The 26,734-nt window shown below is 47.0% G+C and overlaps 2 protein-coding genes across 2 annotated transcripts in view; one reads left to right on the plus strand and one right to left on the minus strand.

Moving 5' to 3' along the window:
- The window catches only part of LOC119919706 (E3 SUMO-protein ligase PIAS3-like), a 545,060-nt gene that overhangs the window by 261,798 nt on the left and 256,528 nt on the right, over nucleotides 1-26,734 (plus strand). The gene's annotated exons all lie outside the window — the stretch shown is intronic.
- Nucleotides 20,975-26,710, minus strand: LOC119919707 (E3 SUMO-protein ligase PIAS3-like). The gene is made up of 14 exons (XM_038740332.1): nucleotides 26,647-26,710; nucleotides 26,051-26,242; nucleotides 25,633-25,717; nucleotides 25,471-25,512; nucleotides 24,903-24,993; nucleotides 24,545-24,652; nucleotides 24,306-24,411; nucleotides 23,989-24,059; nucleotides 23,627-23,787; nucleotides 23,392-23,528; nucleotides 23,084-23,210; nucleotides 22,848-22,957; nucleotides 22,448-22,494; nucleotides 20,975-21,869 (listed from the first exon to the last, which is right to left on the minus strand). Exons 2-14 carry the CDS (start codon nucleotides 26,166-26,168, stop codon nucleotides 21,342-21,344), a joined length of 1,731 nt encoding a protein of 576 aa, XP_038596260.1. The 5' UTR covers nucleotides 26,169-26,242; nucleotides 26,647-26,710; the 3' UTR covers nucleotides 20,975-21,341.

Consider the following 26,734-nt stretch of genomic DNA (forward strand, 5'->3'; position numbering starts at 1 on the left):
CATTCATTCATTCAATTCATTCAATTATATTTATTGAGCACTTACTGTGTGCAGAGCACTGTACTAAGTGCTTGGAAAGTACAATTCGGCCACAGATCCTGACTGGATTACTGCATCAGCCTCCTCTCTGATCTCCCATCCTCCTGTCTCTCCCCACTTCAATCTATACTTCATGCTGCTGCCCAGATCATCTTTGTGCAAAAATTCTCTGGACATGCTACTCCCCTCCTCAAAAATCTCCAGTGGCTACCAATCAACCTACGCATCAGACAAAAACTCTTCACTCTCGGCTTCAAGGCTCTCCATCACCTCAGCCCCTCCTACTTCACCTCCCTTCTTTCCTTCTGCAGCCCAGCCTGCACCCTCCGCCCCTCTGCCACTAACCTCAATGGACCTCGTTCTCGCCTGTCCTGCCGTCGACCCCTGGCCCACATCATCCCCCTGGCCTGGAATGCCCTCCCTCCGCACATCCACCAAGATAGCTCCCTTCCTCCCTTCAAAGCCCTACTGAGAGCTCACCACCTCCAGGAGGCCTTCCCAGACTGAGCCCCCTCCTTGCTCTCCCCCTCCCCCCTCCCCATCCTCGCCGCCCTACCTCTTTCCCCTCCCCACAGCACCTGTATATATGTTTGTACATATTTATTACTCTATTAATTTTACCTGTACCTATTTGCTATTTTATTTATTTTATTTTGTTAATATGCTTTGTTTTGTTGTCTGTCTCCCCCTTCTAGACTGTGAGCCCACTGTTGGGTAGGGACCATCTCTATATGTTGCCAACTTGTACTTCCCAAGCACTTAGTACAGTCCTCTGCACACAGTAAGTGCTCAATAAATATGATTGAATGAATGAATGAACAGATAGAGACAATTCCTACTCAGCAACAGGCTCACAGTCTAGAAGGGGGAGACAGACAACAAAACAAAACAAGTAGACAGGCATCAATAGCATCAAAGCACTGTTCTAAGCATTGGGATAGATATAAGGTAATCAGGTTGTCCCATATGGGGCTCCCACTCTTAATTCCCATTTTACAGATGTGGTTACTGGGGCAGAGAGAATCGACCATCGACCCCCGGCCCACGTCATCCCCTGGGCCTGGAATGCCCTCCCTCTGCCCATCTGCCAAGCTAGCTCTCTTCCTCCCTTCAAGGCCCTACTGAGAGCTCACCTCCTCCATGAGGCCTTCCCAGACTGAGCCCCTTCCTTCCTCTCCCCCTCATCCACCTCTCCATCCCCCCATCTTACCTCCTTCCCTTCCCCACAGCACCTGTATATATGTATATATGTTTGTACATATTTATTACTCTATTTATTTTACTTGTACATATCTATTCTATTTATTTTATTTTGTTAGTATGTTTGGTTTTGTTCTCTGTCTCCCCCTTTTAGACTGTGAGCCCACTGTTGGGTAGGGACTGTCTCTATGTGTTGCCAACTTGTACTTCCCAAGCGCTTAGTACAGTGCTCTGCACACAGTAAGCGCTCAATAAATATGATTGATTGATTGATTGATCTTCCTAAAATCTCACCTGCTCCTCTCCAGGCCCTCCTTCCTCCTGTCCCTTACGATTCTCCCATCTTTTGCAGCAGTATCTCAAGAGATCTCCCACCTCCTCTCAAAATCCACCCCTTCCACCTATGCCTCTGATTCCATCCTTTTTACATTTTAGCAAAACATTTGCCCCCTCCCTGCTGCTATCCCTGAATGCCATCTTCAATTGCTCACTTTTCAATGGCTTGTTCCCATCCTAACCCATAGCTCTCTCCAGTTATTGCCTCAACTCCCTCCTACTATTCCTCTACAAACATCTTGTATGAGTTGTCCACACCTGCTGTCTCCACCTTCTCTCCTCCTATTCTCTCTTTGACCCCCTCCTCCAACTGGCTTTTGCTTCCTTCCATCCACAAAAACTTCCCTCTCAAAGGTCACCCTAATGATCTCCTTCTCGACAAATCTAACAGTGACCTCTACTCGGTCCTAGTACTCCTCAACCTGTCATCTGTGTTCAACACTTGACCAACCCTTTCTCCTGGAAACATTATCCAACCTCAACTTCACTGACACTGTCCTCTCCTGGTTCTCCGCCTATCTGTCTCTGGCCACTCATTCTCAGTTTCTTTCATGGGCTTCTCCTCTGCCTCCCATCCCCTAACTGTGGGAGTCCTTTAAGGCTCAGTTCTGGGTTCCCGTCTTTTCTTCCTCTACACCCACTCTCTTGGAAAAGAAAATCCCTCTCCTGATTTCAACTACCACTTCTATGTGGCTGTTTCCCAAATCTCCCTCTCCAGCTCTGATCTCTCACCATTTGCTGCAGTCTCAGATTTCCTCCTGCCTTCATGACATTTCTACCTGGATGTCCTGTTGACACTTCAAACTTAGCATTTCCAAAACAGGACTCCTGTTCTTCAAACCCAAACCCTGTCCTCCCACTGATCTTCCCATCACTGTAGACAGTGCCACCATCCTCCCGATCTCACAAACCCATAACCTTGATATTATTCTTGACTCATTTCTCTCATTCAACCCACATATTAAATGCCACCAAATCTTGTCTGTTTTACCTTCACAACATTTCTAAAATTCACCTTTTCCTCTTCATCCAAATTGCTACGATGTTGATCCAAGCACTTATCTTATCCCACCTTGATTACTTGCATCAGCCTTCTTGCTGACTTCCCTGCCTGCTGTTTATCCCCACTTCAGTCCATACTTCACTCTGCTGCCCTGATCATTTTTCTACAAAATCGTCTAGTCCATTTTCCCCATTCCTCAAGAATCACCAGTGGTTGCCCATCCACCTCGTTAAACAGAAATTCCTTACCATTCAATGTAAAGCACTCTATCACCTTGCCCCCCATATAATAATAATGATAATAATGATGGTATTTGTTAAGTGCTTACCATGTGCCAAGCACTATTCTAAGCACTGAGCACTGTTCTAAGTGCTCTTACTTCACTCGTTTCCTACTACATCTCAGCACACTCACTTTGCTCCTCTAACGCCAAGCTACTCACTGTACCTCGATTTCATCTTTCTTGCTCGAACCCCTCTCTTGCCTCTGGCTTGGAATGACCTCCCCCTTCATACTTGATAATCACTCTCTCCGCCTCAAAGCTTTAATAAAATCACATCTCCTCCAAGAGGCCTTCCCCAACCTAATCCTCATATCCTTCTGCGTTGCCCTTTGCATCTTTTATTCACTCTTCCCTCAGTCCCACAGCATTTATGTACATATCCATAATATATTTATTAATATTGATGTCTTTCTCCCCTACTTAGACTGTAAGGTCATTGTGGACATGGAATGTGTCAACCAACTTGTGTTATACTGTACTCTCCTAAGCTCTTAAAGTGCTCTGGACACAGTAAGCTCTCAAAAATTACAATTAATTGATTTATTGATTGAATTGACTTAAAATACAAATCAAGATCAGGCATAGTAGTGGTTGGTCAGAATAATGAGTAGATCTGAAAAAAAAAGGATTACCTTAATTCATACTGTTTAAATAGGATGTTACAATCTTTTCCAGCACCCGGGACAATTATCAGCACAAAGTGATAATTGACTGACTCGTGCTTCAGAAAAAGATGAAAGACTGATTCAAAAGCAGGCTGCTTCCTATTCATTAATTCCCAAATCCTTGAAAATGTGAGGTGATTATAATTTACGTATTCATAAAGTCTCTTCTCTGCCTGCTTGTCCCATTACCAGTTTCCCCATCTCCACCCAATCTCAAGCTCTTCCTCCAGATTCCCATCCCAACCCACAAACAGCAGCCTCCACGTTGCCCCACTTGGGCTGCCGGACTTCTCTGAAAGGCAGAGAAAAGAGACCTTCCTCTGCCTGGGTCCTGGACCGCATCCCATGATTTTCTGCTCAAAGATCCACCTCTCTCTTCCCTGGCACTGCCCTCCCCTTCCCCCAGCTCAGAAACTCCAGCGACTTCATAATTGAGTTTGCTGAGATCCATTTGGGCGAATCTATAAAGCACTTGAAGGATTAGGCTTCATTAACATTTTGTAAAGCAATGTTCGACAAACCGTTGTGGAACCCTTGACCTATGGTAAATGTTTAACAAATACCACAATTATTGTGATGTATCAACCTGCACCAGAGAAGCCATACATGCATCCAAAAAACTAAATTGACAACACAACTAAAAACTGTCACAGAATGCTGTGACCTAGGCAGCTCTCTGAGCAATGATAGGCAGGGAAGTAGAAAACCCAGTTATGAAAGCCAGCACATCAGCCAGTCAGTCAATGGTATTTACTGAGAGCTTACTGTGCACAGAACAGTGTATTTGAGAAAGCACAATATAACAATGTAACAGTCACTTTCCCTGCCCTCAACGGGTTTGGGAGATAGAGTGTGGCAGCAGACCAAACCAGAGGTCAACAGAGCTGGAGTGTTGTCCAACCTTCTCTACAGCTGGGAGACCTGGACGCCACCCAGGTGCCACATCCAGCTTCGTGACCTGTTCCTCCAGTGTCACTTTCGGGCCAGGCTCTCTATCAGATGGCAAGACAAGATCCCAAATAAAGTCGTTCTCCTAGCTTTAAAGCTAGGCTCACTACAACACAGCTGTGCTGCATGGGGCACGTGAGGAGAATGAGAGGCCTAAGATACCTAAACAGCTACCTTATGGAGAGCTGAAGTTGGGAAACCAAGAGAAAAGAGGATAGAAGAAATATTTTAGGGACACGGTTAAACAAAGCCACAGACCATGATGTATCCTGGAGGGGAGTCAACTGCTGAGGAGAGACTAGCATTGCACACTGCGATCAAGAAAGGAGCAGCTCTTTACAAGCAGAAACTTCATAAAGAGTGCCAGCGTGGCTTAGTGTATAACATGTGGCCCTGGGAGTCCGAGGGATCTGGGTTCTAATGCCAGCTCTGCCAGTTGCCTGCTGTGTGACCTTGTCACTTAACTTCCCTATGCCTCGGTTATCTCATCTGTAAAATGGGGACTAATACTGTGAGTCCTTTGTGGAACATGGGCTGTTTCTAACCTGCCTATCTCTATCTATCTCAATGCTTTGTATAGTGCCTGGCACATAGTAAGTGCTTAAGAAATGCCACAAAGAAAGGTAACTGCAAACAATGAATGCAGAAAAGGACAGGTCTGTGCGTATGTACAGTGCAGTAGGAACCGTGGTTCCTACATTGACCTTTTCGGCCACAAGCATGCACATCACTGAATTCGGTGACCTCTTCCTTGAGTACAGAGGACAAGTATATGTAATGAAGGATCAAATGATATAAATAGTCTGTCACCTGATGTTTACACCCCCAAAGTCAAACCTTTGGAATTAAAATGAATTAGTCCCAAGAAATCTATTTAGTGGATAGGGAAAGGATGATTTAATTATATCTACCGAGAATCAAATATCTTCACTTCAGAATGAACTTGAGGGTGTTGGGCAGAAAGTCATTGAATACACTCATTATGACTATACAACTAGCCAGACCGGATGAAAGATCATGCCTGTGAAAAACGAAAAGAAGTAACTACTAGATTGTAAACTCCTAGAGGGCATGGAGCATGCCTAACAACTCTACTGTACTCTCCCAAGCACTTAGTACAGTTCTCTAACCAGAGAAAGTGCTTAATAAATATTGCTGATTGATTGATCATCAAGTTAGGAATTCTCTTTTTTCAACTACCTGCAAATTATTTTGTATCTGTCTTCTTTACTAGAACATAAAATCCTTAAAAGTAGAGATCAGGTCTCCTAATTCTAGTGTACCCTCCCAAGTGTTTAGTAGAGTGTTTTGCACAAAGTAGGCAATCAATAAATGCCATTGATGGATTGATTGAAGAAATGCGAAGATTTAGGGGTTTCTGTGAGAATACAGTAGTGGCTACAAAGCTGTTTCTAAGTCCACAGGACAACCTGATCACCTTGTATCCCCCCAGAGCTTAGAACAGTGCTTTGCACATAGTAAGTGTTTAACAAATGCCATCATTATTATTAAAAGCACCATATACAAACACTTGGCACACAGTAAGTGCTCAACAAATACCACCATTATTATAAACTGCTTTTATGTTGGTACAAGATTAGCTCTATGGGACGGTATTCTCTAAGAGCTTGATGCTAAGCTAGCTATGGGTTTGGGTAGCAGTTTGGGATATGCTAGTTTTACCACCTGGGAGAATATGGAACTGGAACAGTTGACAGGGTGGTCAAAAGCCAAATGATATTAAGATCCCTCACATCCAAGCCGTCACCAAAACCTGCTGGTCTCAGCTCTGCAGCATTGCCAAGATCCGCCCTTTCCTCTCCATCCAAACAGCTACCCTGCTCGTTCAAGCTCTCATCCTATCCCGTCTGGACTACTGTATCAGCCTCCTCTCCGATCTCCCATCCTCTTGTCTCTCCCCACTTCAATCCATACTTCACGCCGCTGCCTGGATTGTCTTTGTCCAGAAACGCTCAGGGCATGTTACTCCCCTCCTCAAAAATCTCCAGTGGCTACCAATTAACCTACGAATCAGGCAGAAACTCCTCACCCTGGGCTTCAAGGCTCTCTCCATCACCTCGCCCCCTCCTACCTCACCTCCCTTCTCTCCTTCTCCAGCCCAGCCCACACCCTCCGCTCCTCTGCCGCTAATCTCCTCACCATGCCTCGTTCTCACCTGTCCCGCCATCGACCCCCGGCCCACGTCATCCCCCTGGCCTGGAATGCCCTCCCTCTGCCCATCCGCCAAGCTAGCTCTCTTCCTCCCTTCAAGGCCCTACTGAGAGCTCACCTCCTCCAGGAGGCCTTCCCAGACTGAACCCCCTCCTTCTTCTCCCCCTCCTCCCCCTCTCCCCCCCGCCTTACCTCCTTCCCTTCCCCACAGCACCTGTATATATGTATATATGTTTGTATGTATTTATTACTCTATTTATTTATTTTACTTGTACATATCTATTCTATTTATTTTATTTTGTTAATATGTTTTGTTTTGTTCTCTGTCTCCCCCTTCTAGACTGTGAGCCCACTGTTGGGTAGGGACCGTCTCTATGTGTTGCCAACTTGTACTTCCCAAGTGCTTAGTACAGAGCTCTGCACACAGTAAGCGCTCAATAAATATGATTGATTGATTGTTTGATTGATCTGCCTCAAAAATGTTCTTAGTCCCTTTCCTCCGGTCAAGAAATTGGTTGTGAGAAAGATTTCCAGTAATTATAACCATCCAATAAAATAGTTCATGAGTATCTTTGAGCCATGATTTTAAAGAGAGGAATTCATTCATTCATTCATTCGATTGTATTTATTGAGTGCTTACTGTGTGCAGAGCACTCTACTAAGAGCTTGGGAAGTACAAGCTGGCAACATATAGAGATGGTCCCTACCCAACAACGGGCTCACAGTCTAGAAGGTTGAGACAGACAACATGTGGACAGGTGTCAAGTAGGGACTGTCTCTATATGTTGCCAACTTGTACTTCCCAAGCGCTTAGTACAGTGCTCTGCACACCGTAAGCGCTCAATAAATATGATTGATGATGATGATGATGAAGTCATCAGAATAAAAATTCACCAGAATCCAGACTGCCTCTTGAAACTCATCCAAGGGCCCAGAATATTTAGCCTATTGTATTTAGATATCACCTTTATGTTATTAATTCTATTAAGCTGTTTAGTTCATCCTTTTTGCCTCGACAAGGATGCAGTGATGACAGGAAGGCAAACCAGATGAATCCTGGTTTGTTGGATTAGTATACGTCACCATGCCTTGGTATATTGCTATCATTAACTCAGGTCTTTCTGGGTGACTCTGTATGAAGGAAATATCCTAATAATAAAAACTATGGTACTTGTTAAGCACTTACCATATGCTAAGCTCTGTACTAAGCACTGGGGTCCTTAGCACAAGATAATCAGGTTGGGCACCATCCCTGCCCCTCATGGGGCTTGTTGTCAAAGGAGGAAGGAGAAAAGTTCTTGAATCCCCATTTTACAGATGAGGAAACTGAGACACAAAGAAGTGAAGCAACTTGCCTAAGGTCATGCAGCAGGCAAGAGGCGAAGCTAGGATTACAGCCTGACTCTCAGGCCCAGGATCTTTTCACTAGACCACACAGCTTCACCCCTTCTCCCTCTTTACTCCTCCCAAGCAATGGATACATTGTTCATTTTTTCATCTATGGAGCCAGTGACCAGCTCCCAACTACCCAAATTCAGGGGAAGCAGGATTTTCTCATTGCAAGAGGCCGTTATTTTGGCTCACCTTATGCCTAAAGGAAACTAGAGTCTCTGTCACTGGGCAATATCTAATCTGATGATTTTATGAATGAAAATGTAGAGTGCCGAATCCTCTTGGCTTCTACCCATATTGTTTGCGTAAGTCAATGTAAAACAAATAGCGAGGCTTTGTCTGGTCTGTGTTGTCGTTCAGATGGTTCCTGCTGAGGCCCGCACGGCCAGTCATCGGCATTGATGGTGAACTTAGTAGCTGCACTAGGCCCTGCTGAGAATTATAAAGGAGAAGCAAGACACAGATCTTGCCACTGAGTAGTGCACAATCTCAAGGGAGAGCAGGATGAACACAAATACATAGCTATGAAAGAAGTCATCCAAAGTAAGTGACAGAGGTGAAGAACATAAATGATACATACTAGTTCTGTGATGGATGAGTCAAGACTATTTTCTTCAAACTGTCACGGGCCAGCATTTTCCCTGGAACTGATGGCTTGTCGAAATGCCTTTTCTAGAATTTACGCATTGACAGGTCTCTGTTTATATTTCTCAAATGATCCTAGGAGATTTTCTTTGGACTAGAGGAATAGGTGAATGCCAGTGTCCTTTGGGGCAATCATTTAAAGCCTAAATAAATCATATTGATCACTTAGTATGTGTGGAGTACTATACTAAGTGCTTGGGAGAGTACAGTACAACAGACTTAGCAGACATGTCCCCTGCCCATAACGAGCTTACAGTCTAGAGTCTAAAGAATATAATGATTAGGCATTGGATGGGTGGTGAACTCTGACTCTGAACTCTAACTCTAACAGTGGCCCCAAAACCTGCGGGGTATTTCACAAGCTCCCAGTTTTTGTCAGCTTACAAAGGGAATGCTAGCAGTAAGCCACACAGAAACCCGGGGGTTTCTCCACCGACGTACCTCCCCCTCTAGACTGTAAGCTTGCTGTTGGCAGGGAACATGTTCTTACATAGACTTCATCCCCAAGAATCTCTGTAACCTTTCTTGAGCCTTCCACCTGCCCTAATTTTTCCCTCTAAATTCCCAATTTTCTCTTAATGAACTCAGTATGGTCTTCTCATCATTTAATTTATCCAGTGGATATTTTCTGCTTGCACGGCTGCCCGCAATAATGAATTTCATATGTTGTGGGCAGGGAACTTATCTGCCTATTTGGTTGTACTGTACCCTCCCAAGCATTTAGTACGGTGCTCTGCACACATTCAGCACTCAATTAATTCTACCATTGATGATGAGGATGATGATGACGATGATGTTATAGCAGGAGATTGAAACAATGAAGGATCAAAAACTTCGAATGGGCCCAGGACCAGAGGAAAGATGAAAAAGAAGATGGTCAGGAAGTTTGGGATCTTTGTACTGTACTGTGTAACTCAGATGATGAAGATGAAGGCTTGGAGAAGGCCAATTAAACCAGGGGCAGCATGATGTAGTGGATAGAGCACAGGCCTGAGAGTAAGAAGGTCATGAGTTCTAATCCTGACTCCGACACTTGTCTGCTGGGTGACCTTGGGCAAGTCATTTCATTTCTCTGGGCCTCAGTTACCTCATCTGTAAAATGTGGATTGAGACTGTGAGCCCCACGTAGTACTGGGACTGTGTCCAACCTGATTTGCTTGTATCCACCCCAGTGCTTAGTACAGTGCTTGGCACACAGTAAGCGCTTAACAAATACCACAATTATTATTATTATCATTATTATTATTATTATTGAGTGCCCACTGGGTGCAGTGCCCTGTGCTAAGCAAGTGGGAAAGTACAACATAAGCATGAGACATGTTCCCTGCCCACTAGAACATTCCACTCTATTGGGGAAGACAGAAATAAATATGTTTGCAACTACGGTAATCAGCATAAATGAGTGAATATACTATTAAGGACACATTTATCCATATGTGCTGGGTATCATTCACAGTAAACATGGTACAAATCTTCATTCATTCATTCAATTGTATTTATTGAGCGCTTACTGTGTGCAGAGCACTGTACTGAGCGTTTGGGAAGTACAAGTTGGCAACAGATAGAGACGGTCCCTACCCAACAGCGGGCTCACAGTCTTATAAGGGGGAGACAGACAACAAAACAAAACATATTAACAAAATAAAATAAATAGAATAAATATGTATAAATGAAATAAATAAATAAATAGAGTAATAAATACATACAAACATATATACATATATACAGGTGCTGTGGGGAGGGGAAGGAGGTAAGGCAAGGGGATGGGGAGGGGGAAGAGGGGGAGAGGAAGGAGGGGGCTCAGTATGGGAAGGCCTCCTAATGCAATGCATTCTATTGCAATGCAATGCAATAGACTATATCTATCTTATAGTCTATTGCAATGCAACCTATTGCATTGTGAAAGAAACACATATCATCAATGGTATTTCATCAATGATATTTACTGAGCACTTACTATGTGCAGAGCACTGTATTAAGTGCTTGGAAGAGTACAATACAACAGAGCTGGCAGATATGTTCCCTGCCCACAACGTATGAAATTCATTATCACAGGCAGACGTGCAAGCAGAAAATACCCACTGTATAAATTAAATGATGAGATGACCATACCTAGTTAATTAAGAGAAAATTTGGAATTTAGAAGGAAAAGTTAAGGAGGGTAGAAGGCTCAAGAAAGGTTACAGAGATTCTTGGGTGTAAGGTCTATGATGGTTATTAGAGGGAAAAATAGAGATCTCAGATATACCACCTCAAAATATTGGGATGAATGTCAAGGAAGGCAGCCATTCAGTTCCACTGAGCATCCTGGTACCATTATCCTGGTTGCCTCTAGATTGTAAGCTTGTTGTGGGCAGGGAATTTGTCTGTTTAGTGTTAAATTGTACTCTCCCAAGGACTTAGTCCAGTGCCCTGCACACAGTAAGCACTCAATAAATACAACTGACTGACTGACTGCTATTGTTGGAGTCAGAAAACTGGGCAGGGTGGACAACAGGCCATCCACTAATGGTCTTGCTTTATAGTCCTAGTTTCATAATTTTGTAGACTTCCAGAAATCAATCAATGGTATTCACTGAGTGCTTACTGTGTGCCAAGCACTGTACTAAGTGTTTGGGAGAGTACAATACAATAGAGGTAGGAGACCCAATGTCTTCCCTCAAGGGGTTTCCATTATATCCCACAAGTTTAGAGGTGAAGATCTTTCTAATAACAATGATAATAGTGGTGATACTTTTTAAATGCTGTCCTTATGCCAACCACTGTGCTAAGCATTGGGGTAGATACAAGACAGTGTGTTCTCCCCATTCTAGACTGTGAGCCAGTTGTTGGATAGGGACCATCTCTGTATGTTGTTGATTTGTACTTCCCAAGCGCTTAATACAGTGCTCTGCACAAAGTAAGCACCCAATAAATGCGATTGAATGAATGAATGAATGAATGAATGAATGATCGGACACAGTCCCTGGCACCCGGGACTTACAGTCTGAGGAGCAGTGGGGGGAAGGGAGCCAGCGTTGTGGTAAAATACTTTTATTTCCAAATAATGCACACTTCTACGGTACCGGTGCAGATCCTGACAAAGCGTGTAATGACTTCATGCTTTTCAGCAAGGTTTGGTGGGTTTTTTTTTTTACTAAGAGGTATAGTCCAACAGTCATTTTCTCTCAGTATATACCCAAAGCAGGAAAGGTCATAGTTATTTTCAGGGACAAACTTTCTAATATATTTTCAAGTCTAGGAATCAGTTTGTCAGTTGCAATATTTTTATTAAGGAATACTCCTGTTGTCAAGTCAAATCATACAATCCTCACCAAAGCTCCTCTCTGGCTCTATACCTCTCCCCAAATGTTTTATTCAGGCAGCTCCCTATAGCCTCTGGTATGGGGGGAAGGGGAGGGGGAAGAGGTAATAAGTTGTGAATCCCAAAACAGCTACGTGAAAGTGAAAGGAACTGTCTTGGGTTTGCAGTAACTGTAAATTGCATTTTAGTGATCCCATTGGAACCAAAGGGAAATGAAAAGCAAAAGTTAGTGTTAAAAAAAAAAGAAAAGAGAAAGAAAGTGTTCTGGAGGTGATTGCAGAAAGGTTTAAAATATTGAACATGGTCATAGCAGATATATGGGGAGTCTGGAAGAGAATGATATGGCAAAATGCAACTTTATCCATTATGGAAAAGAACAGAAATTATGGTATAAATATGTTAAAATAATACAAATGTGCCTCATGACATTAAGGGAAGTTTGATTGGCTCTTGCAAGTGAATTAGTGTTCTCCAGATGCATATAAACTGTCTTGTTAATGTGAGAAAATAATTGGTAGTGTTTGGCGAACAAATGTATTGAAAAACGGTAGGATAATTATTGCACTGAGATTAAAGTCTGTGAAAGTTAAAGGGTAAGCAAGAATAAAGTTTGTCCAAGGAAGATAATTCCCACACAGAAACCAACTTAAGAAATGTTAAAAGAGACAGACTAGGAATGCTATTAATTCTAAATGATTCATTATGCCTTCCTATTTATGCATTCCAAGTGTTCTATGTCAGCAAAACCACATATAATGAAAGAACAGTATTACTTTTCTAATTTTTCTATATGGATTGCTTTTATAGGTTGAAAACTGACAACTGACCAAGAGCAGTTACAGAGAACTAAAGGTGGTAATGGTTCCATGACTGTTTGGTAGATTTTGCTCTAAAAAATGTTAATCAGGCAAAATCCTACAAGATGATTCCATAAAGCAAAGCCTTTAAAGCCTCCTAAATGGCTCTCTGAATACTTTAAATTATGAAGTCACCGGTCCTTCTGAGCAAGGAAGAGGAAGGCAAGATTTTCTGGAGAAGCAGTGCGGTTCAGAGGAAAGAGCCTGGGCTTTGGAGTCAGAGGTCATGGGTTCAAATCCTGGCTCCACCACTTATCAGCTGTATGACTTTAGGCAAGTCACTTAACTTCTCTGGGCCTCAGTTACCTCATCTGTAAAATGGGGATGAAGACTGTGAGCCCCCCGTGGGACAACCTGGTCACCTTGTTAACCTCCCCAGCATTTAGAACAGTGCTTTGCACATAGTAAGCACTTAATAAATGCTATCATTATTATTATTATTATGAAGCCCTGGAGGAAGGAACCCAGGCTAACCGTGGGGAAGCACATAGCTGAAGCAGGGGAAGCAGGAAAAATGCATTTTCCTTCACTGTCCTGGCCCATTTTCTTAGGCTGTGGAGTGGGCAGGAAAATTTGTTTTCCTCAGCGGTCCCAACTCATTTTCTGGGGCTCCAGAGTGGCGGCCACAGTGGGGAAAGCAGGAAAATGCTTTTCCCTCTGCTGTCTTGGCTTATTTTCCCAGGCTGATTTCCATAGAATGGTGTGGGAGTGGGGAAAGAGCCTCCACTGCCTTGCCTATTACTGCTGGAGGGGAGGGAGTTGTGCTGGCCTTGGCTTTCCCAGCCGGGCATGGAGGACTTGAGAAGGTCCATTCTGCCCACCACCCGTCTCCCCATGGGGTGGTGGAGGAGATGAAACTAGAAGCCTCCTGTTTGTTTTCTTTGTATTTAAAACACAAACAAAAAATAAATCCACCGAGGCCAGAATCGGTCTGAGGCAGAGGCAACCCCAGAGACCAGGGAGCGATATGGCCATTGCCTGACCCACTGGGGCTGAGCTGGGGGGATGAGCAGCAGGCCAACATCAGATTGCACCATATGACTGAGTGGAGGAGGTGGCACCATGGTGGACAGTAGTTCAACCCCTTAACCTTAGGATTGGTAATAACAATAATAATAATTATGATATTTTTTAAGCGCTTACTATGTGCCAGGCACTGTTCTAAGTGCTGGGGTAGATACAAGCAAATCAGGATGGACACAGTCCCCGTCCCCTGTGGGGCTCCCAGTCTCAATTCCAATTTTACAGATGGCCCAGAGAAGTGAAGTGACTTGCCCAAGGTCACCCAGCGGACAAGTGGCAGATCCAGGATTAGAAGCCATGATCTTCTGGCTCCCAAACCCATGCTCTATCGTTGGTAGGCTGCCCAAACAAATCCGTAAGCCAACCAAATGTCTCTTATGCAGATAAGAACCATTAATTCATTCATTAATTCATTCAATAGTATTTATTGAGTGCTTACTATGTGCAGAGCACTGTACTAAGTGCTTGGGAAGTACAAATCGGCAACATATAGAGATGGTCCCTACCCAACAACGGACTCACAGTCTAGAAGGGGGAGGCAGACAACAAAACAAAACAAGTAGACAGGTGTCAATACCATCAGAATAAATAGAGTTTTAGCTACATACACATCATTAATAAAATAAATATAGTAAATATTTACAAACAAAATAGAGTAATAAATATGTATTTATTAAAATAAGAGACCCAGTGTGGCTCAGTGGAAAGAGCATGGGCTTTGTAGTCAGAGATCATGGGTTCAAATCCTGGCTCCGCCAATTGTCAGCTGTGTGACTTTGAGCAAGTCATTTAACTTCTCTGTGCCTCAGTTACCTCATCTGTAAAATGGGAATTAAGACTGTGAGCCCCCCGTGGGACAACCTGATCACCTTGTAACCTCCCCAGCACTTAGAACAGTGCTTTGCACATAGTAAGCGCTTAATAAATGCCATTATTATTATTATTATGTACAAATATATACAAGTGCTATGGATTTGTATAAATAAATATATTTTTGTATATAAATAAATTTATATATTTATATAAATTAAGTTGAGTCCACATTGTGGACTCAACCCCAATTTCAATCAGTCAGCCATATTTATTGAGTGCTTACTGTGGGCAGAGCACTGTATTAAGAGCTTGGAAATGGGGAGAGGGTTGAAGGTCGAGTTGGGAGGTATATTCCCTGCCCACAAGGAGATTACAGTTCAAAGGGGGAGATAAACATTATAAATAAACTATGGATATGTACATAAGTGCTGTGAGCTGAGGGTGGGGTGAATATCCAGTGCCTAAGGGTAAGTGCAAGGGCAACACAGAAAGGAGTGGGAGTAGGGGAAATGAGGGCTAGGTTGAGGAAGTACTCTTGGCGTAGTTGTGGTTTAATAAGTCCTTGAAGGTGGGGAGAGTGGTGATTTGTCGGATCTGAAGGGGAAGGGAGTTCCAGGCCAGAGGCAGGATGTGGGTGAGGGGATGGCAGAAAGATAGACAAGATAGAGGTACAGTGAATAGGTTGGGGTTAGAGGAGTGAAATGAGCATGCTGGGTTGTAGTAGGAAATGAGTGAGGTAAGTTAGGAGGGAGCAAAGTGTTTTTGTTTGATGTGGAGGTGGACGGGCAACCACTGGAGGTTCTTGAGGAATGGGGAGATGTGGAGTGAATGTTTTATGAGAAAAATGATCTAAGCAGGAGGTTGAAGAATGGTGGGGGAGACAGGAGGCAGAGAGATAGAGCAGCAGTCAAGGCAGGATAGGATAAGTGCTTGGATCAATGTGGTAGCAGTTTGGATGGAGAAGAAAGGGTGGATTTTTTTCCCCATCAATAATGCTATGGAACCTAAAGTCCTCTAGCTGAAGAACTTTGTGTTCTGTTTTGGGCATGGTCCTCTATGCCGTTTTCTGGTCTACACAAAATTGGACTGGAAGCATGAGAGAGTGAAGTGGGTGTCCCTTGTTGCCCCATTATGGTGGAGGGAATCCTTGAGACAGCTTCAAATCTGAATGATTCATAACTGAGTGTTTGGAGAGTTCTAAACCGAAAGACGAAAGCTATTAAAATCTATGAGCCTCATGGACAATCCGGCAATGATGGAGAGAATTTGTGCTTGTTACTGATCACCCAGTGAATGATAATAACTGTGGTATTTGCTAGCACTTACTATGAGCCAAGCACTGCAATCAGATCAGACAAAGATCTGTCCCATGTGGGACTCAAAGACTAAGGGGAAGGGAGAGCAGGTTCTGATCCTCACTTTACAGATGAGGAATCTGCGACACCAAGAAATTAAATGACTTGCCTTAATTCACACAGCAGGCAAGAGGTGAAGCTGGGATTAGAACCCAGGTCTCTTGACTCCCAGTCCTGTGCTCTGTCCACTAGACCAGACTGCATTTCAAGCTCTCCTAGCTCCTAATAGCTCACCAACAGGGGAATAGCATGACCAAGTGAAAAGAGCACAAGCCCAGGAGACAGAGAATCTTGGCTCTTCCACTTGTCTGCTGTGTGAATTTGGGCCAGTCACTTAACCTCTCTGGGCCCCAGTCTCTTTAACAGTAAAATGTGGATTCAATACCTGATCCCCTTCTTATTTAGAATGTGCACCTCATATGTGAGAGGGACTGTGTCCATTCTGATTACCTTGTTTCTACCCTAGTGCTTATAATAGTGCTTGTCCCATAGTAAGCGCTTAATAAATTCCTATGTCTATATTTCTCTCTATCGCTCTGTGTCTCCCTCTCTCTGCCTCTCTTTGTCTAGGTCTCTCTCCATTCATTCATTCAATTGTATTTACCGAGTGTTTACTGTGTGCAGAGCACTGTACTAAGCGCTTGGAAAGTACAATTCAGCAAGAGAGACCATCCCTGCCCCCAACGGGAATGTAGTCTAGAAGGGGGGAGACAGACATCAAAACAAGTAAACAGGTATCAGTGGCATCAATATAAATGAATAGAATTACAGATATGCTTCCTTACCTCCCTATATCTGCCTCTCTCTCTCCCTCTCTGTGTGTATTGTTTCTAAGTCTCTCTCCATCTCTTTCTATCTCTGTGCTCTCTTGCTCTCCCGGCAGAGGGTTCAGCTGTGTTCTGTTCAGCTGGGAGAGCCTCACATGAAACCTGATCATCTTGTACCTACCCAAGCACTTAGTGCAGTGCTTGGGATATAGTAAGCCATTAACAAATACCACAGTCATTATTGTTATTCTTAGCAGTGGTAATAGTAGTAGCCTGAAGCAATCCCTAGAAGGACACCAATGACACTAATTGAATTCCTCAACACCAACTCTCTCCTCGACCCCCTCCAGTCTGGCTTCCGTCCCCTACATTCTATGGAAACTGCCCTCTCAAAGGTCACCAATGACCTCCTGCTTTCCAAATCCCACGGGTCATACTCTATCCTAATCCTCCTCGATCTCTCAGCTGCCTTTGACACTGTGGACCACCCCCTTCTCCTCAACACGCTATCTGACCTTGGCTTCACAGACTCCTTTCTCTCCTGGTTCTCCTCTTATCTCTCCGGTCATTCATTCTCAGTCTCTTTTGCAGGCTCCTCCTCCCCCTCCCATCCCCTTACTGTGTGGGTTCCCCAAGGTTCAGTTCTTGGTCCCCTTCTGTTCTCGATCTACACTCACTCCCTTGGTGACCTCATTCGCTCCCATGGCTTCAACTATCATCTCTACGCTGATAACACCCAGATCTACATCTCTGCCCCTGCTCTCTCCCCCTCCCTCCAGGCTCGCATCTCCTCCTGCCTTCAGGACATCTCCATCTGGATGTCTGCCCACCACCTAAAACTCAACATGTCCAAGACTGAACTCTTTGTCTTCCCTCCCAAACCCTGCCCTCTCCCTGACTTTCCCATCACTGTTGATGGCACTACCATCCTTCCTGTCTCACAAGCCCGCAAACTTGGTGTCATCCTCGACTCCGCTCTTTCATTCACCCCTCACATCCAAGTCGTCACCAAAACCTGCCGGTCTCAGCTCCGCAATATTGCCAAGATCTGCCCTTTCCTCTCCATCCAAACCGCTACCCTGCTCGTTCAAGCTCTCATCCTATCCCATCTGGACTACTGCATCAGCTTCCTCTCTAATCTCCCATCCTCGTGTCTCTCCCCACTTCAATCCATACTTCATGCTGCTGCCCGGATTGTCTTTGTCTAGAAACGCTCTGGGCGTGTTACTCCCCTCCTCAAAAATCTCCAGTGGCTACCAATCAATCTGCGCATCAGGCAGAAACTCCTCACCCTGGGCTTCAAGGCTGTCCATCACCTCACCCCCTCCTACCTCACCTCCCTTCTCTCCTTCTACAGCCCAGCCCACACCCTCCGCTCCTCTGCCGCTAATCTCCTCACCGTGCCTCGTTCTCACCTGTCCCACCGTCAACCCCCAGCCCACGTCATCCCCCTGGCCTGGAATGCCCTCCCTCTGCCCATCCTCCAAGCTAGCTCTCTTCCTCCCTTCAAGGCCCTACTGAGAGCTCACCTCCTCCAGGAGGCCTTCCCAGACTGAGCCCCCTCCTTCCTCTCCCCCTCGTCCTCCTCTCCATCCCCACTGTCTTACCTCCTTCCCTTCCCCATAGCACCTGTATATATGTGTATATGTTTGTACATATTTATTACTCTATTTATTTATTTATTTTACTTGTACGTATCTATTCTATTTATTTCATTTTGTTAATATGTTTTGTTTTGTTCTCTGTCTCCCCCTTCTAGACTGTGAGCCCACTGTTGGGTAGGGACTGTCTCTATATGTTGCCAGCTTGTACTTCCCAAGTGCTTAGTACAGTGCTCTGCACATAGTAAGCACTCAATAAATATGATTGATTGATTGACTGATTGATTGACAACAATGACAGATGAAAAGCCTGCTGCTGCCTCTCAGACGGCTCCTTGGCAGTTTCATTGGCTGGCTCCTCCCCTGTTTCCAGATCCACAGCTGGGGGGGTTCCACAAGACTCTGATCTGGGTCACCTGAGGGGTCTGGTTTGAGAGGGAGAGAGACAGAAACTGCCCAGAAACAAAAGAAGGATCTTCTCTGTGTATCAGCATCATGTCATTGACATTTATTTTCTGCCTTTGTTTACAGTGAAAGGGAGTGGGGAGCTGGACAGCAGGGAGAGGAGGAGGAATTGAGCAAATAAGGGATGGATGGATAGATGGATGGATGGATGGATTGCTCCAAGGCTGTTCACCAGCTTCCCCATCTTGGATATCTGCTTTCTTCACTGGCTTCTCCTAGCTGGGACACTTCACTCCACCTGACTTGTTCTATGAAGTGGAACAGGTTCTCCACTGGCCCACGTCCATCTCCTCGTTCTCGTGCCTCCACCTGTCTGGAAGCCCCACCCCCATCAAATCCACTGGATCCCAGGTCACCCCATCTTAATTCTTGTGCGTTCCTGCTATTCACTCACTCAATCAATGAATCAATCATCTGGATTCCTTTTATTGCTCAGCCCAGCCTTCTGACAAGACCTGAATGTTTCCCGCCAAGCCTGAAAAGACCCAGAATAGTGGCTTTCACGATCCTGTGGAAAAAACCCAGGACTAATCCTGGATCCCCCATGTAACTGTTATGGGTGACCTTAGGCAAGTCACCCATCTTCCCTGTACCTCAGTTTCCTCAGCTGTAAAAATGACCATTAAATAGCTGTTTTTCCATTCCGACTTAGACTGTGAGCCTCATGTGGGATGGGACTGCTTCTGATATAACTATGTTGTATCTACCCTGGCACATAGTACAGTTCATAGGATAGAGTAAATGCTAAACAAATACCACAGTTATTATTATTATTCATTTATTTGCTCCCGGACTCACAATGAAGAATCAGAATGTGTATTTCTGGAATGTTGTACACTTTAACTACCACTTCTATGAGGATGATTCCCAAATCTACAAATCCAGCCCTGATCTCTCTCCTTCTCTACAGTCTCATATTACCTCCTGCCTTCACGACATCTCTACTCATATGTCCCACTGACACCTTAAACTTAACATGTCCAAAAGGGAACTCTTCATCTTCCCACCCAAACCCTATCATCCCCATGACTTTCCCATCACTATAGAGAGCACCACCATCCTTCCTGGCTCACAAGCCCATAACCTTCTCATTATCTTTGATTCATCACTCTCATTTAACCTACATATTCAATCAATCACTAAACCCCTGTCAGTTCATTCTTCACAACATTGCAAAAATCTGCCCATTCCTCTCAAAGCAAACTGCTACCACATTAATCCAAGCACTTATCCTATCCTACCTTGATTACTGCATCAGCTTCCTTGCTGATCTCCCTGCCTCCTATTTCTTCCCACTCCAGTCCATAATTCACTCTGCTGCCCAGATTAGTTTTCTACACAAATGTTCAGTCCATGTATCCCCCCTCCTCAAGAACCTTGAGTGGTTGCCCATCGACCTCCACATCAAACAGAAACTCCTTTCCATCGGCTTTAAAGCAATCACCTTGCCCTCTCCTACCTGCCTCGTTCTTCTACTACAACCCAGCCCTCACACTTTGCTCCTCTAATACCCACCTACTCCTCACTCCACCTCTATCTCATCTGGCTCGACTCCAACCTCTCACCCACATCCTGCCTCTGGCCTGGAATTCCCTCCCTCTGCATCACAGAGAGATAACTACTCTCCCCACCTTCAAACCTTTATTGAAGAGGCCCATCTTCCCTGGCTAAGCCCTCATGTCCCGCTTCTCCCAGTCCCTTCTGCGTCACCTTCACACATCATCATCATCATCATCATTAATCGTATTTATTGAGCGCTTACTATGTGCAGAGCACTGTACTAAGCGCTTGGGAAGTACAAATTGGCAACATATAGAGACAGTCCCTACCCAACAGATGGGTTTACTCCCTTTATTCACCTCTCCCTCAGCCCCACAGCACTTACGTATATATCCGTAATTTATTTACTTATATTAATGTCTCTCTCTCCCCCTCGAGACAGTAACCCCATTGTGGACAGGGAATGTATCTACCAACGCTGTTATATTGTATTCTCCCAAGCTCTCATTTCAGCACTCTATGCACCGTAAGTGCTCAAATAAATACGACTGATTGATTGAACATTTTCCACTTTATTACTCGGTGAAAAGTTTCTGACAACGGGGTAAGAACAACTCCACTTTTACCAAGTTCAATAAAATTGTCAGAAAATTCAGTACTGTTCTAATGGGGGACCTTGCCCACCAACTTTAAACAGCAATAATAAATGAGGGAGGGGCAAGGTGTGGTGGGGATGATGGAGAGAGAGAGAGAGAGAGACCAGGGCCACATGTGTGTCCTTGCTCCCATCCCCTGAAGAAGAGTTACTAGTACAGGCCCCAGATATGGCACTCGAGGGTTGGGGGGGCACCAGGACCTTAAACCTGAGGGGAGCAGGGCAATGGGGTGACACCCCATTCCCCAGTGACCTGAGAGCGGGGAGGGAGTGGGGCCAGTGGAGAGCCAGTGGTCTGTGGGGTTTGTCCCCCTCCCTTTACGGGAGTGCCTCAGGCTCAGAGCTGTCCATGTTGGCAGCCCCTCTTGCCTGTCTGGACTGATGGCTATTTGCCCTGGAGGAGGAAGCGCTACCCACCTGGGTGAGACAAGCCCCCATGTTGGGGTCCACTGGGGTCAGGAACGGAGGGGGCATGTTCAGACTGAATGTACCTCTTCCCCATGGGCCCGCCACAGTATCTCCCACGGGTCCAGCAGGTTGGAAGATCTGGACTCTGGGGGGGAAGAGGCCCGGTGCAGGGGACTGATATCTGACCAGCTGCTGGAAAGCTGGGACACCCCTTCCTTGCCCCATCCCGGACCCAGAAAGAGAAAGCTGCTGGCTGCAGGGTTGGTCGAGTCCAACAGGGAGTGGCAGTGGAATCCATTCAGAACAGGGGCCAGGCCCTGGCACTGGGGCTGGGGCTGGGGGTGGCAATGGGGCTGGAACTTGGGCTGGAGGGCCCCAGGGCAGGCCGCGGTTGTAGTCGCTGCTGTTTGGAGAGGTGAGGGTGGGCCAGGCAAAGAGCTGCAGAGGGAGAGCATGAGTGTGGGATAGGCTGAAACCTGGCCTTGGCAAAGGGGCACAGGAGCAGCGAGCCTGAGAATTCCCTAAGATGGTTGTGCCCACACACCTCCTTCTTCCCCTCAACACACACACACACACACACGCACGCACACACACACACACACACACACACACGCACAGTGGCACAAAGACACAGTCACTCTTCCCCCAGCACACACACTGGATGCTAGAATCTTTGCCTTTGCTCCCACTGCTCCCAACTGCCCTCAGAATGGGAAGGAGCTGACAAAAAAGGGATATACTAGGGGAGGGGAGAGGTGGAAAAAGAATGAAAGGGAAGGGAGAGGAGGGAGGGAAGTGATAGGGAGAAGAGGGGAGGGGAGAAGAAGTCCCTGGTTGTGGAGGCCCAGAGCTGGAAAACCCAGAGCCTGCTCCTCTCCGAGCTCAGTTTCTCCATATATACGGGGGTAAGTGGGTCCTAGGAGGTGGGGGAGAGGGGTGGATTAAAAGAGCCCCGGGAAGGGAGGCGGGAAACCAGGGGACCCAGGGCAGAATGCAGAGATGGGAACAGGGCTCACCTGTGTAACAACCGTAAAGCAAGGCGGAAAATTCAGGTCTGGGGAGGCTGAAAAATGCAAAAATCCAAGTTGCTTTAACTGGAAGTCCCATTCACCTCCATCTAATCAACTGATCAATCACTCAATCCATCCAGACACACACACACGCACACGCACACACACACACACACTCTCACGCAGCCATGTCCTTGGGAGCAGATACTCACACACACACACTTAGACACACATACAGCTGCAGTGACACACGGGCTCTGAGTCCCAAGCACATAAGGACAAGTACACATACAAAGACACCTGTTCATGGGGACACCTTCACGTCAGCATGTGCACACACGGACATGGACACACTCCACATTCAACCACGCAGAGGGGAGAGCAGCACCCAGGACTCTCCTCGTACCCCTGGTAGAGATCAGCTGGAAGGAAGATTGCGGAGATCCAGACTGCTGGAGGTTCATGACCTGGGGTGGACCCTGGAGGAAGACTTGAAGCTGCTGAGGTCTTGTCATCCTGGGGAAGGGGAGAGGAGGTGCTGTGGGCTGGGGGAGCAGGTCTCTGCCACCCTCCCCACCTCAGGGCACCCCCATCCTTGGGTCCCCTGTGGAGAACAAGGTGGGGACAATCCTGGGGTCGTACTCTGTCATGGACATGGCGGCCGGGATGGACCCTGGGGTGCCTGGAATCTGCAGCTCCACGTTGGACGAGAAGCTGTGCATTGGAGCAGTGGTAGGAATCTCCGTATCGCAGTCAGGTGGAGGGCTCACTGTCAGAGAAGGGGGAGAGAGAGAGCCCTGAATCCCTCCACCCTGCTCAGGGGCCTCCTCCTCCCACTGTGCCGACCAGGAGGGTCAGGGGTCTCAGCCCAGGTTGCTGTGGCTTGAGGGGTCAGGCTTTGGGCGGGAGAGTGGCCAGGGACTGGACCAGGGGTGGTGGTGGTGGTTTACCTAGGAAGCCCCTGTGGCCAGGGGCATTACAGTCATCCCTCAAGTTTCTCCTGGGCCCTACCGGGAACCAGGACCCATCAGGCAGAAACTCAATCTCTTCAAAGTCGGGGCCGATGTCGAGGACATTAAGGAAGAACCTGGAGGGAGAAGGGTCGGAGAGAGGTCGGAGGGGAGTGGGTGGAGGAGACGGGGGTGATCAGAGGAGAGGGGTCAGAGGGACGGGGTAGTCTCATACTCATCAACAACCAGATTTTTGAAATATGCTTTCTTGACACAGATGGGGCATCTCCACGTCTCCTTCTCCTTGTTCTGCTGCAGGTACTGGACCGCGTCAAAAGTCTGCAGATGGGAGCAGGACAGTGCGCGGCAGGGCACGGACATACGACTCTGTCCCATCTGGGTGTAGGTGAGGGAAGAGAACGAAAGGTAGTGGCAGGGGTCGGGTGTGCCACTGGTTTCCCACATCAAGACCCCTCTTTCGGGATTCAGATCCTCATCCCCTTCCCCCTCCCACCCACCCCCACTCTCCTTCCCTATCCAGACCCCCGACTCGGCGTCCCAGTCCCCCTACTAACTTTGAGGTTGGCCTGCACCCACCGGGCATATGAGGGAGATACGGAAGCTGCTGGCGGTGGCTTCTCCTTCCTTGGCTTTCATCTCCTCCTGGACTGAAATGGGCCCAGAGAGAGAAGACTGCGGGGGTCGGTTCAGTCAGAGAGGCCACGGGCTCACCAAGGAGAGAAGGGTAGAGATGCCCAGGGACCAGTGGGCTGTGGACCTAGGACTCTTGTCTTTGAGAAGGGGCCGGAGGCAGGGAGGGGCCGGAGGTGGAGCAGAGAGTCTTTCGATCAGGGTCCTTAAGGGGTCGGAGGGATCAGGGTTTGTGAAGTGAGTGAGGGGGAGGGGTCACTCACTCATGGCCCGTGTCCTGTATGCAGGGAAAATGTCCTTAGCTCTCAGTTCCCGTAGTAAATCGTCTGTGGTAAGCTGCTTTACCCAGCGGAGGGACATGGCATAGTCCTGTGTGATGGCAGAGAGGGGCCATGAGGGAGTGGTCAGAGTTGTGTTCCTCCCCCCATCGCTCCCCACTCCCCCTCAACTTGTGGGCCCCCCCGCCCACCACTCCCACCATCTCCACTCTAGCCATACTCACCTCCCTGTCATTCACTGACCAACTGGCCTTTATGGTGTTGGGTTCCACATCCGAGAAATGCACCAGTTCCGTGATGTTGATGGGGTGCTTGTTGAACTCTCTCTCTTTCTTTGGGGTGCAGGTAGTGGTCAAAGACTAGACAGTTCACTCTACGCAGGTGACACGATACCCCCTCCCTCCTTCCTTCCCAGTCAGTCAGTGTCAATCACATTTATTGAGCACTTACGGTGTGTAGAGCACTGTACTAAGCGCTTGGGAGAATACAACAATAAACAGACACATTCCCCACCCACAGCAATGCCATCTCTTCTCATCCATGCCCCCAGGGCCACAGCCGGGTGTGGAATTGGCGACTCACCAGAATGAAACATTTTTTCTCGTTGACCGTGATACTCAGGTGTTGAGGAAGATGATCTGTTTGAGGGCCCCGGGTATCCCATAGACAGAACCTGTGGAGTTAGAGCATGGCAGGGGTGGTGTGGTGGAGGGGAGAAAGAGAAGCAACATGGCCCAGTGGAAAGAGCAAGGGCCTGGGCGTCAGAGGACCTGGTTTTTTATCCCCGTTTTGCCAAATTCTTGCTGTGTGACCTTGGACAAATCACTTAACTTCTCTGTGCCTCAGTTCTCCCATTTTCCCTTCTACATAAATTGTGAGCCCCATGCAGGACAGAGACTATGTCTAACCTAATTAACTTGTATCTACCACAGGGCTTAAAACAGTGTTTGACACATGGTAAGCGTTTACCAAATACCATTTAAAAAAAGTCTGCAGGTAGGGTCATCATCCCCTCCCCAAACACACCCACCTCGTGGAACTGGGGAGGAAGTCTGTGAGGACAGAGCAGCTGAAAATCACCCAAACCCCTTCTCTTCTCCCTCCCCACCAACCCACCAGAGACCCCCGTGAGGGGGATGGTTGGTCCTACCGGAGTTGAAATGTCAACGCCTCATGTCTCAGTTGGATTTCACTGCAGATATGGAAATGGAGAAGGGTGCAGGGAGGGGTCAGTGACAGTCGGGGAGAAAGGTGGGAGTAAGTGTGCAGGGGTGGGGCAGGCCATGGTATTGGTTTTCTGGATATTGCGTACCTGGTCCTTTGGATTTCATCCAACTTTTCTGGGCTGGCTATGAAATGGAACTTTATCTTCTTATACATCACAGAGTTCCTAGGTGCTGTGGACACAAAAAGAGGGGTATCTGGGGTGGTTAATCCAGTTCCCCTCGCCCCCAAACTCCGTCCTGGAGATGAGGTCTTTTGGGGAGGGGACAGGAGGCTGGATGTGGGTCAGGGCCAGGAGGTATGGAAGTAAATTGAGGCACAGAGAGTTTGGCCAGCTGGGGAGACCCCTGGGAGATGGAGAAAGAGGTGCAATCAAGGTGTCAGTGGGATTAAATGAAGCTTGGTGAAGTCTGGGCATACTGACTTGCTGGAAAGGGAGGGGAATGGGGCCTGTGGTTGCGAGGGGAGAGGAGAGAAGGATAGAGGGCTGGGGTCCACAACCTCACCTAGTTTTGTAGGTCTGATGATCTCAGCATAGACTTTGTAGAATGGCAGCTCTTCCATTGTGACAACAGGGCGGGCAGCTAGAAGTCTAGGTGGATTTTTGCTTTTCTCCATATCCATGTTTGTTGATGGTTTTAGAATTGCCTTCAGATGGGGCCGTGGGAGCAATATGGACAGTGGGAGGAATTGGGCACCTGGAGTGGGAGTTGAGGTAGTTCCTGGGGGGAGTCTGGGGGACCCCACCCACCCATCCCCCCAAGTCTGCGGGGCCTTGTTCCCTCCTGGCTGCTGTTGGGCCCCGTGGGGCTCTCCCCAGTCACAGAAACCAAGATTGTCTGAAACCACACAGGCCGGGGTGGAAGACAGGTGGCTGGGGGGCGGGGGGATGCGGACACCGCTCTCTCTTCCACAGCTCGGTGGGTGGAGACCCTGAGCCCGTCCAGCATGAAGCTGGGCCTAGCAATGCTTTCAGCCATCCTCGGCTATCCCTGGCGGTTCTACCTGGTTGGAGTTTGCCGTCGGGGTGAGAAGAATAAGGAAGGGGGAGAACGGAGGGGCAGCAAAGGGGGTGGGAGAGGCTATCTTGGGGGGGGCTTACTTCTCAGTCAGGAACCTGTTCAATGAACAGCCTCACCAAGGGCCACACTGACTGAAGGGCTCCAACTGTTGCACCCCCTAAGGCCCCC

The sequence above is a fragment of the Tachyglossus aculeatus genome, chromosome X1 (assembly GCF_015852505.1).
Source record: "Tachyglossus aculeatus isolate mTacAcu1 chromosome X1, mTacAcu1.pri, whole genome shotgun sequence".
Lineage (NCBI taxonomy): Eukaryota > Metazoa > Chordata > Mammalia > Monotremata > Tachyglossidae > Tachyglossus > Tachyglossus aculeatus.

Excerpts from the sequence above, each read along its gene's own strand:
- LOC119919707 (XM_038740332.1), bottom strand. The coding sequence starts at position 26,168 with ATGGATATGGAGAAAAGCAAAAATCCACCTAGACTTCTAGCTGCCCGC. Across the intron at positions 23,529-23,626 it reads AAAAATCTGGTTGTTGATGA|GTTCTTCCTTAATGTCCTCG; the intron begins GTATGAGACTAC and ends TTCTCCCTCCAG. Across the intron at positions 22,495-22,847 it reads CCAGCTGATCTCTACCAGGG|CCTCCCCAGACCTGAATTTT; the intron begins GTACGAGGAGAG and ends TGCATTTTTCAG.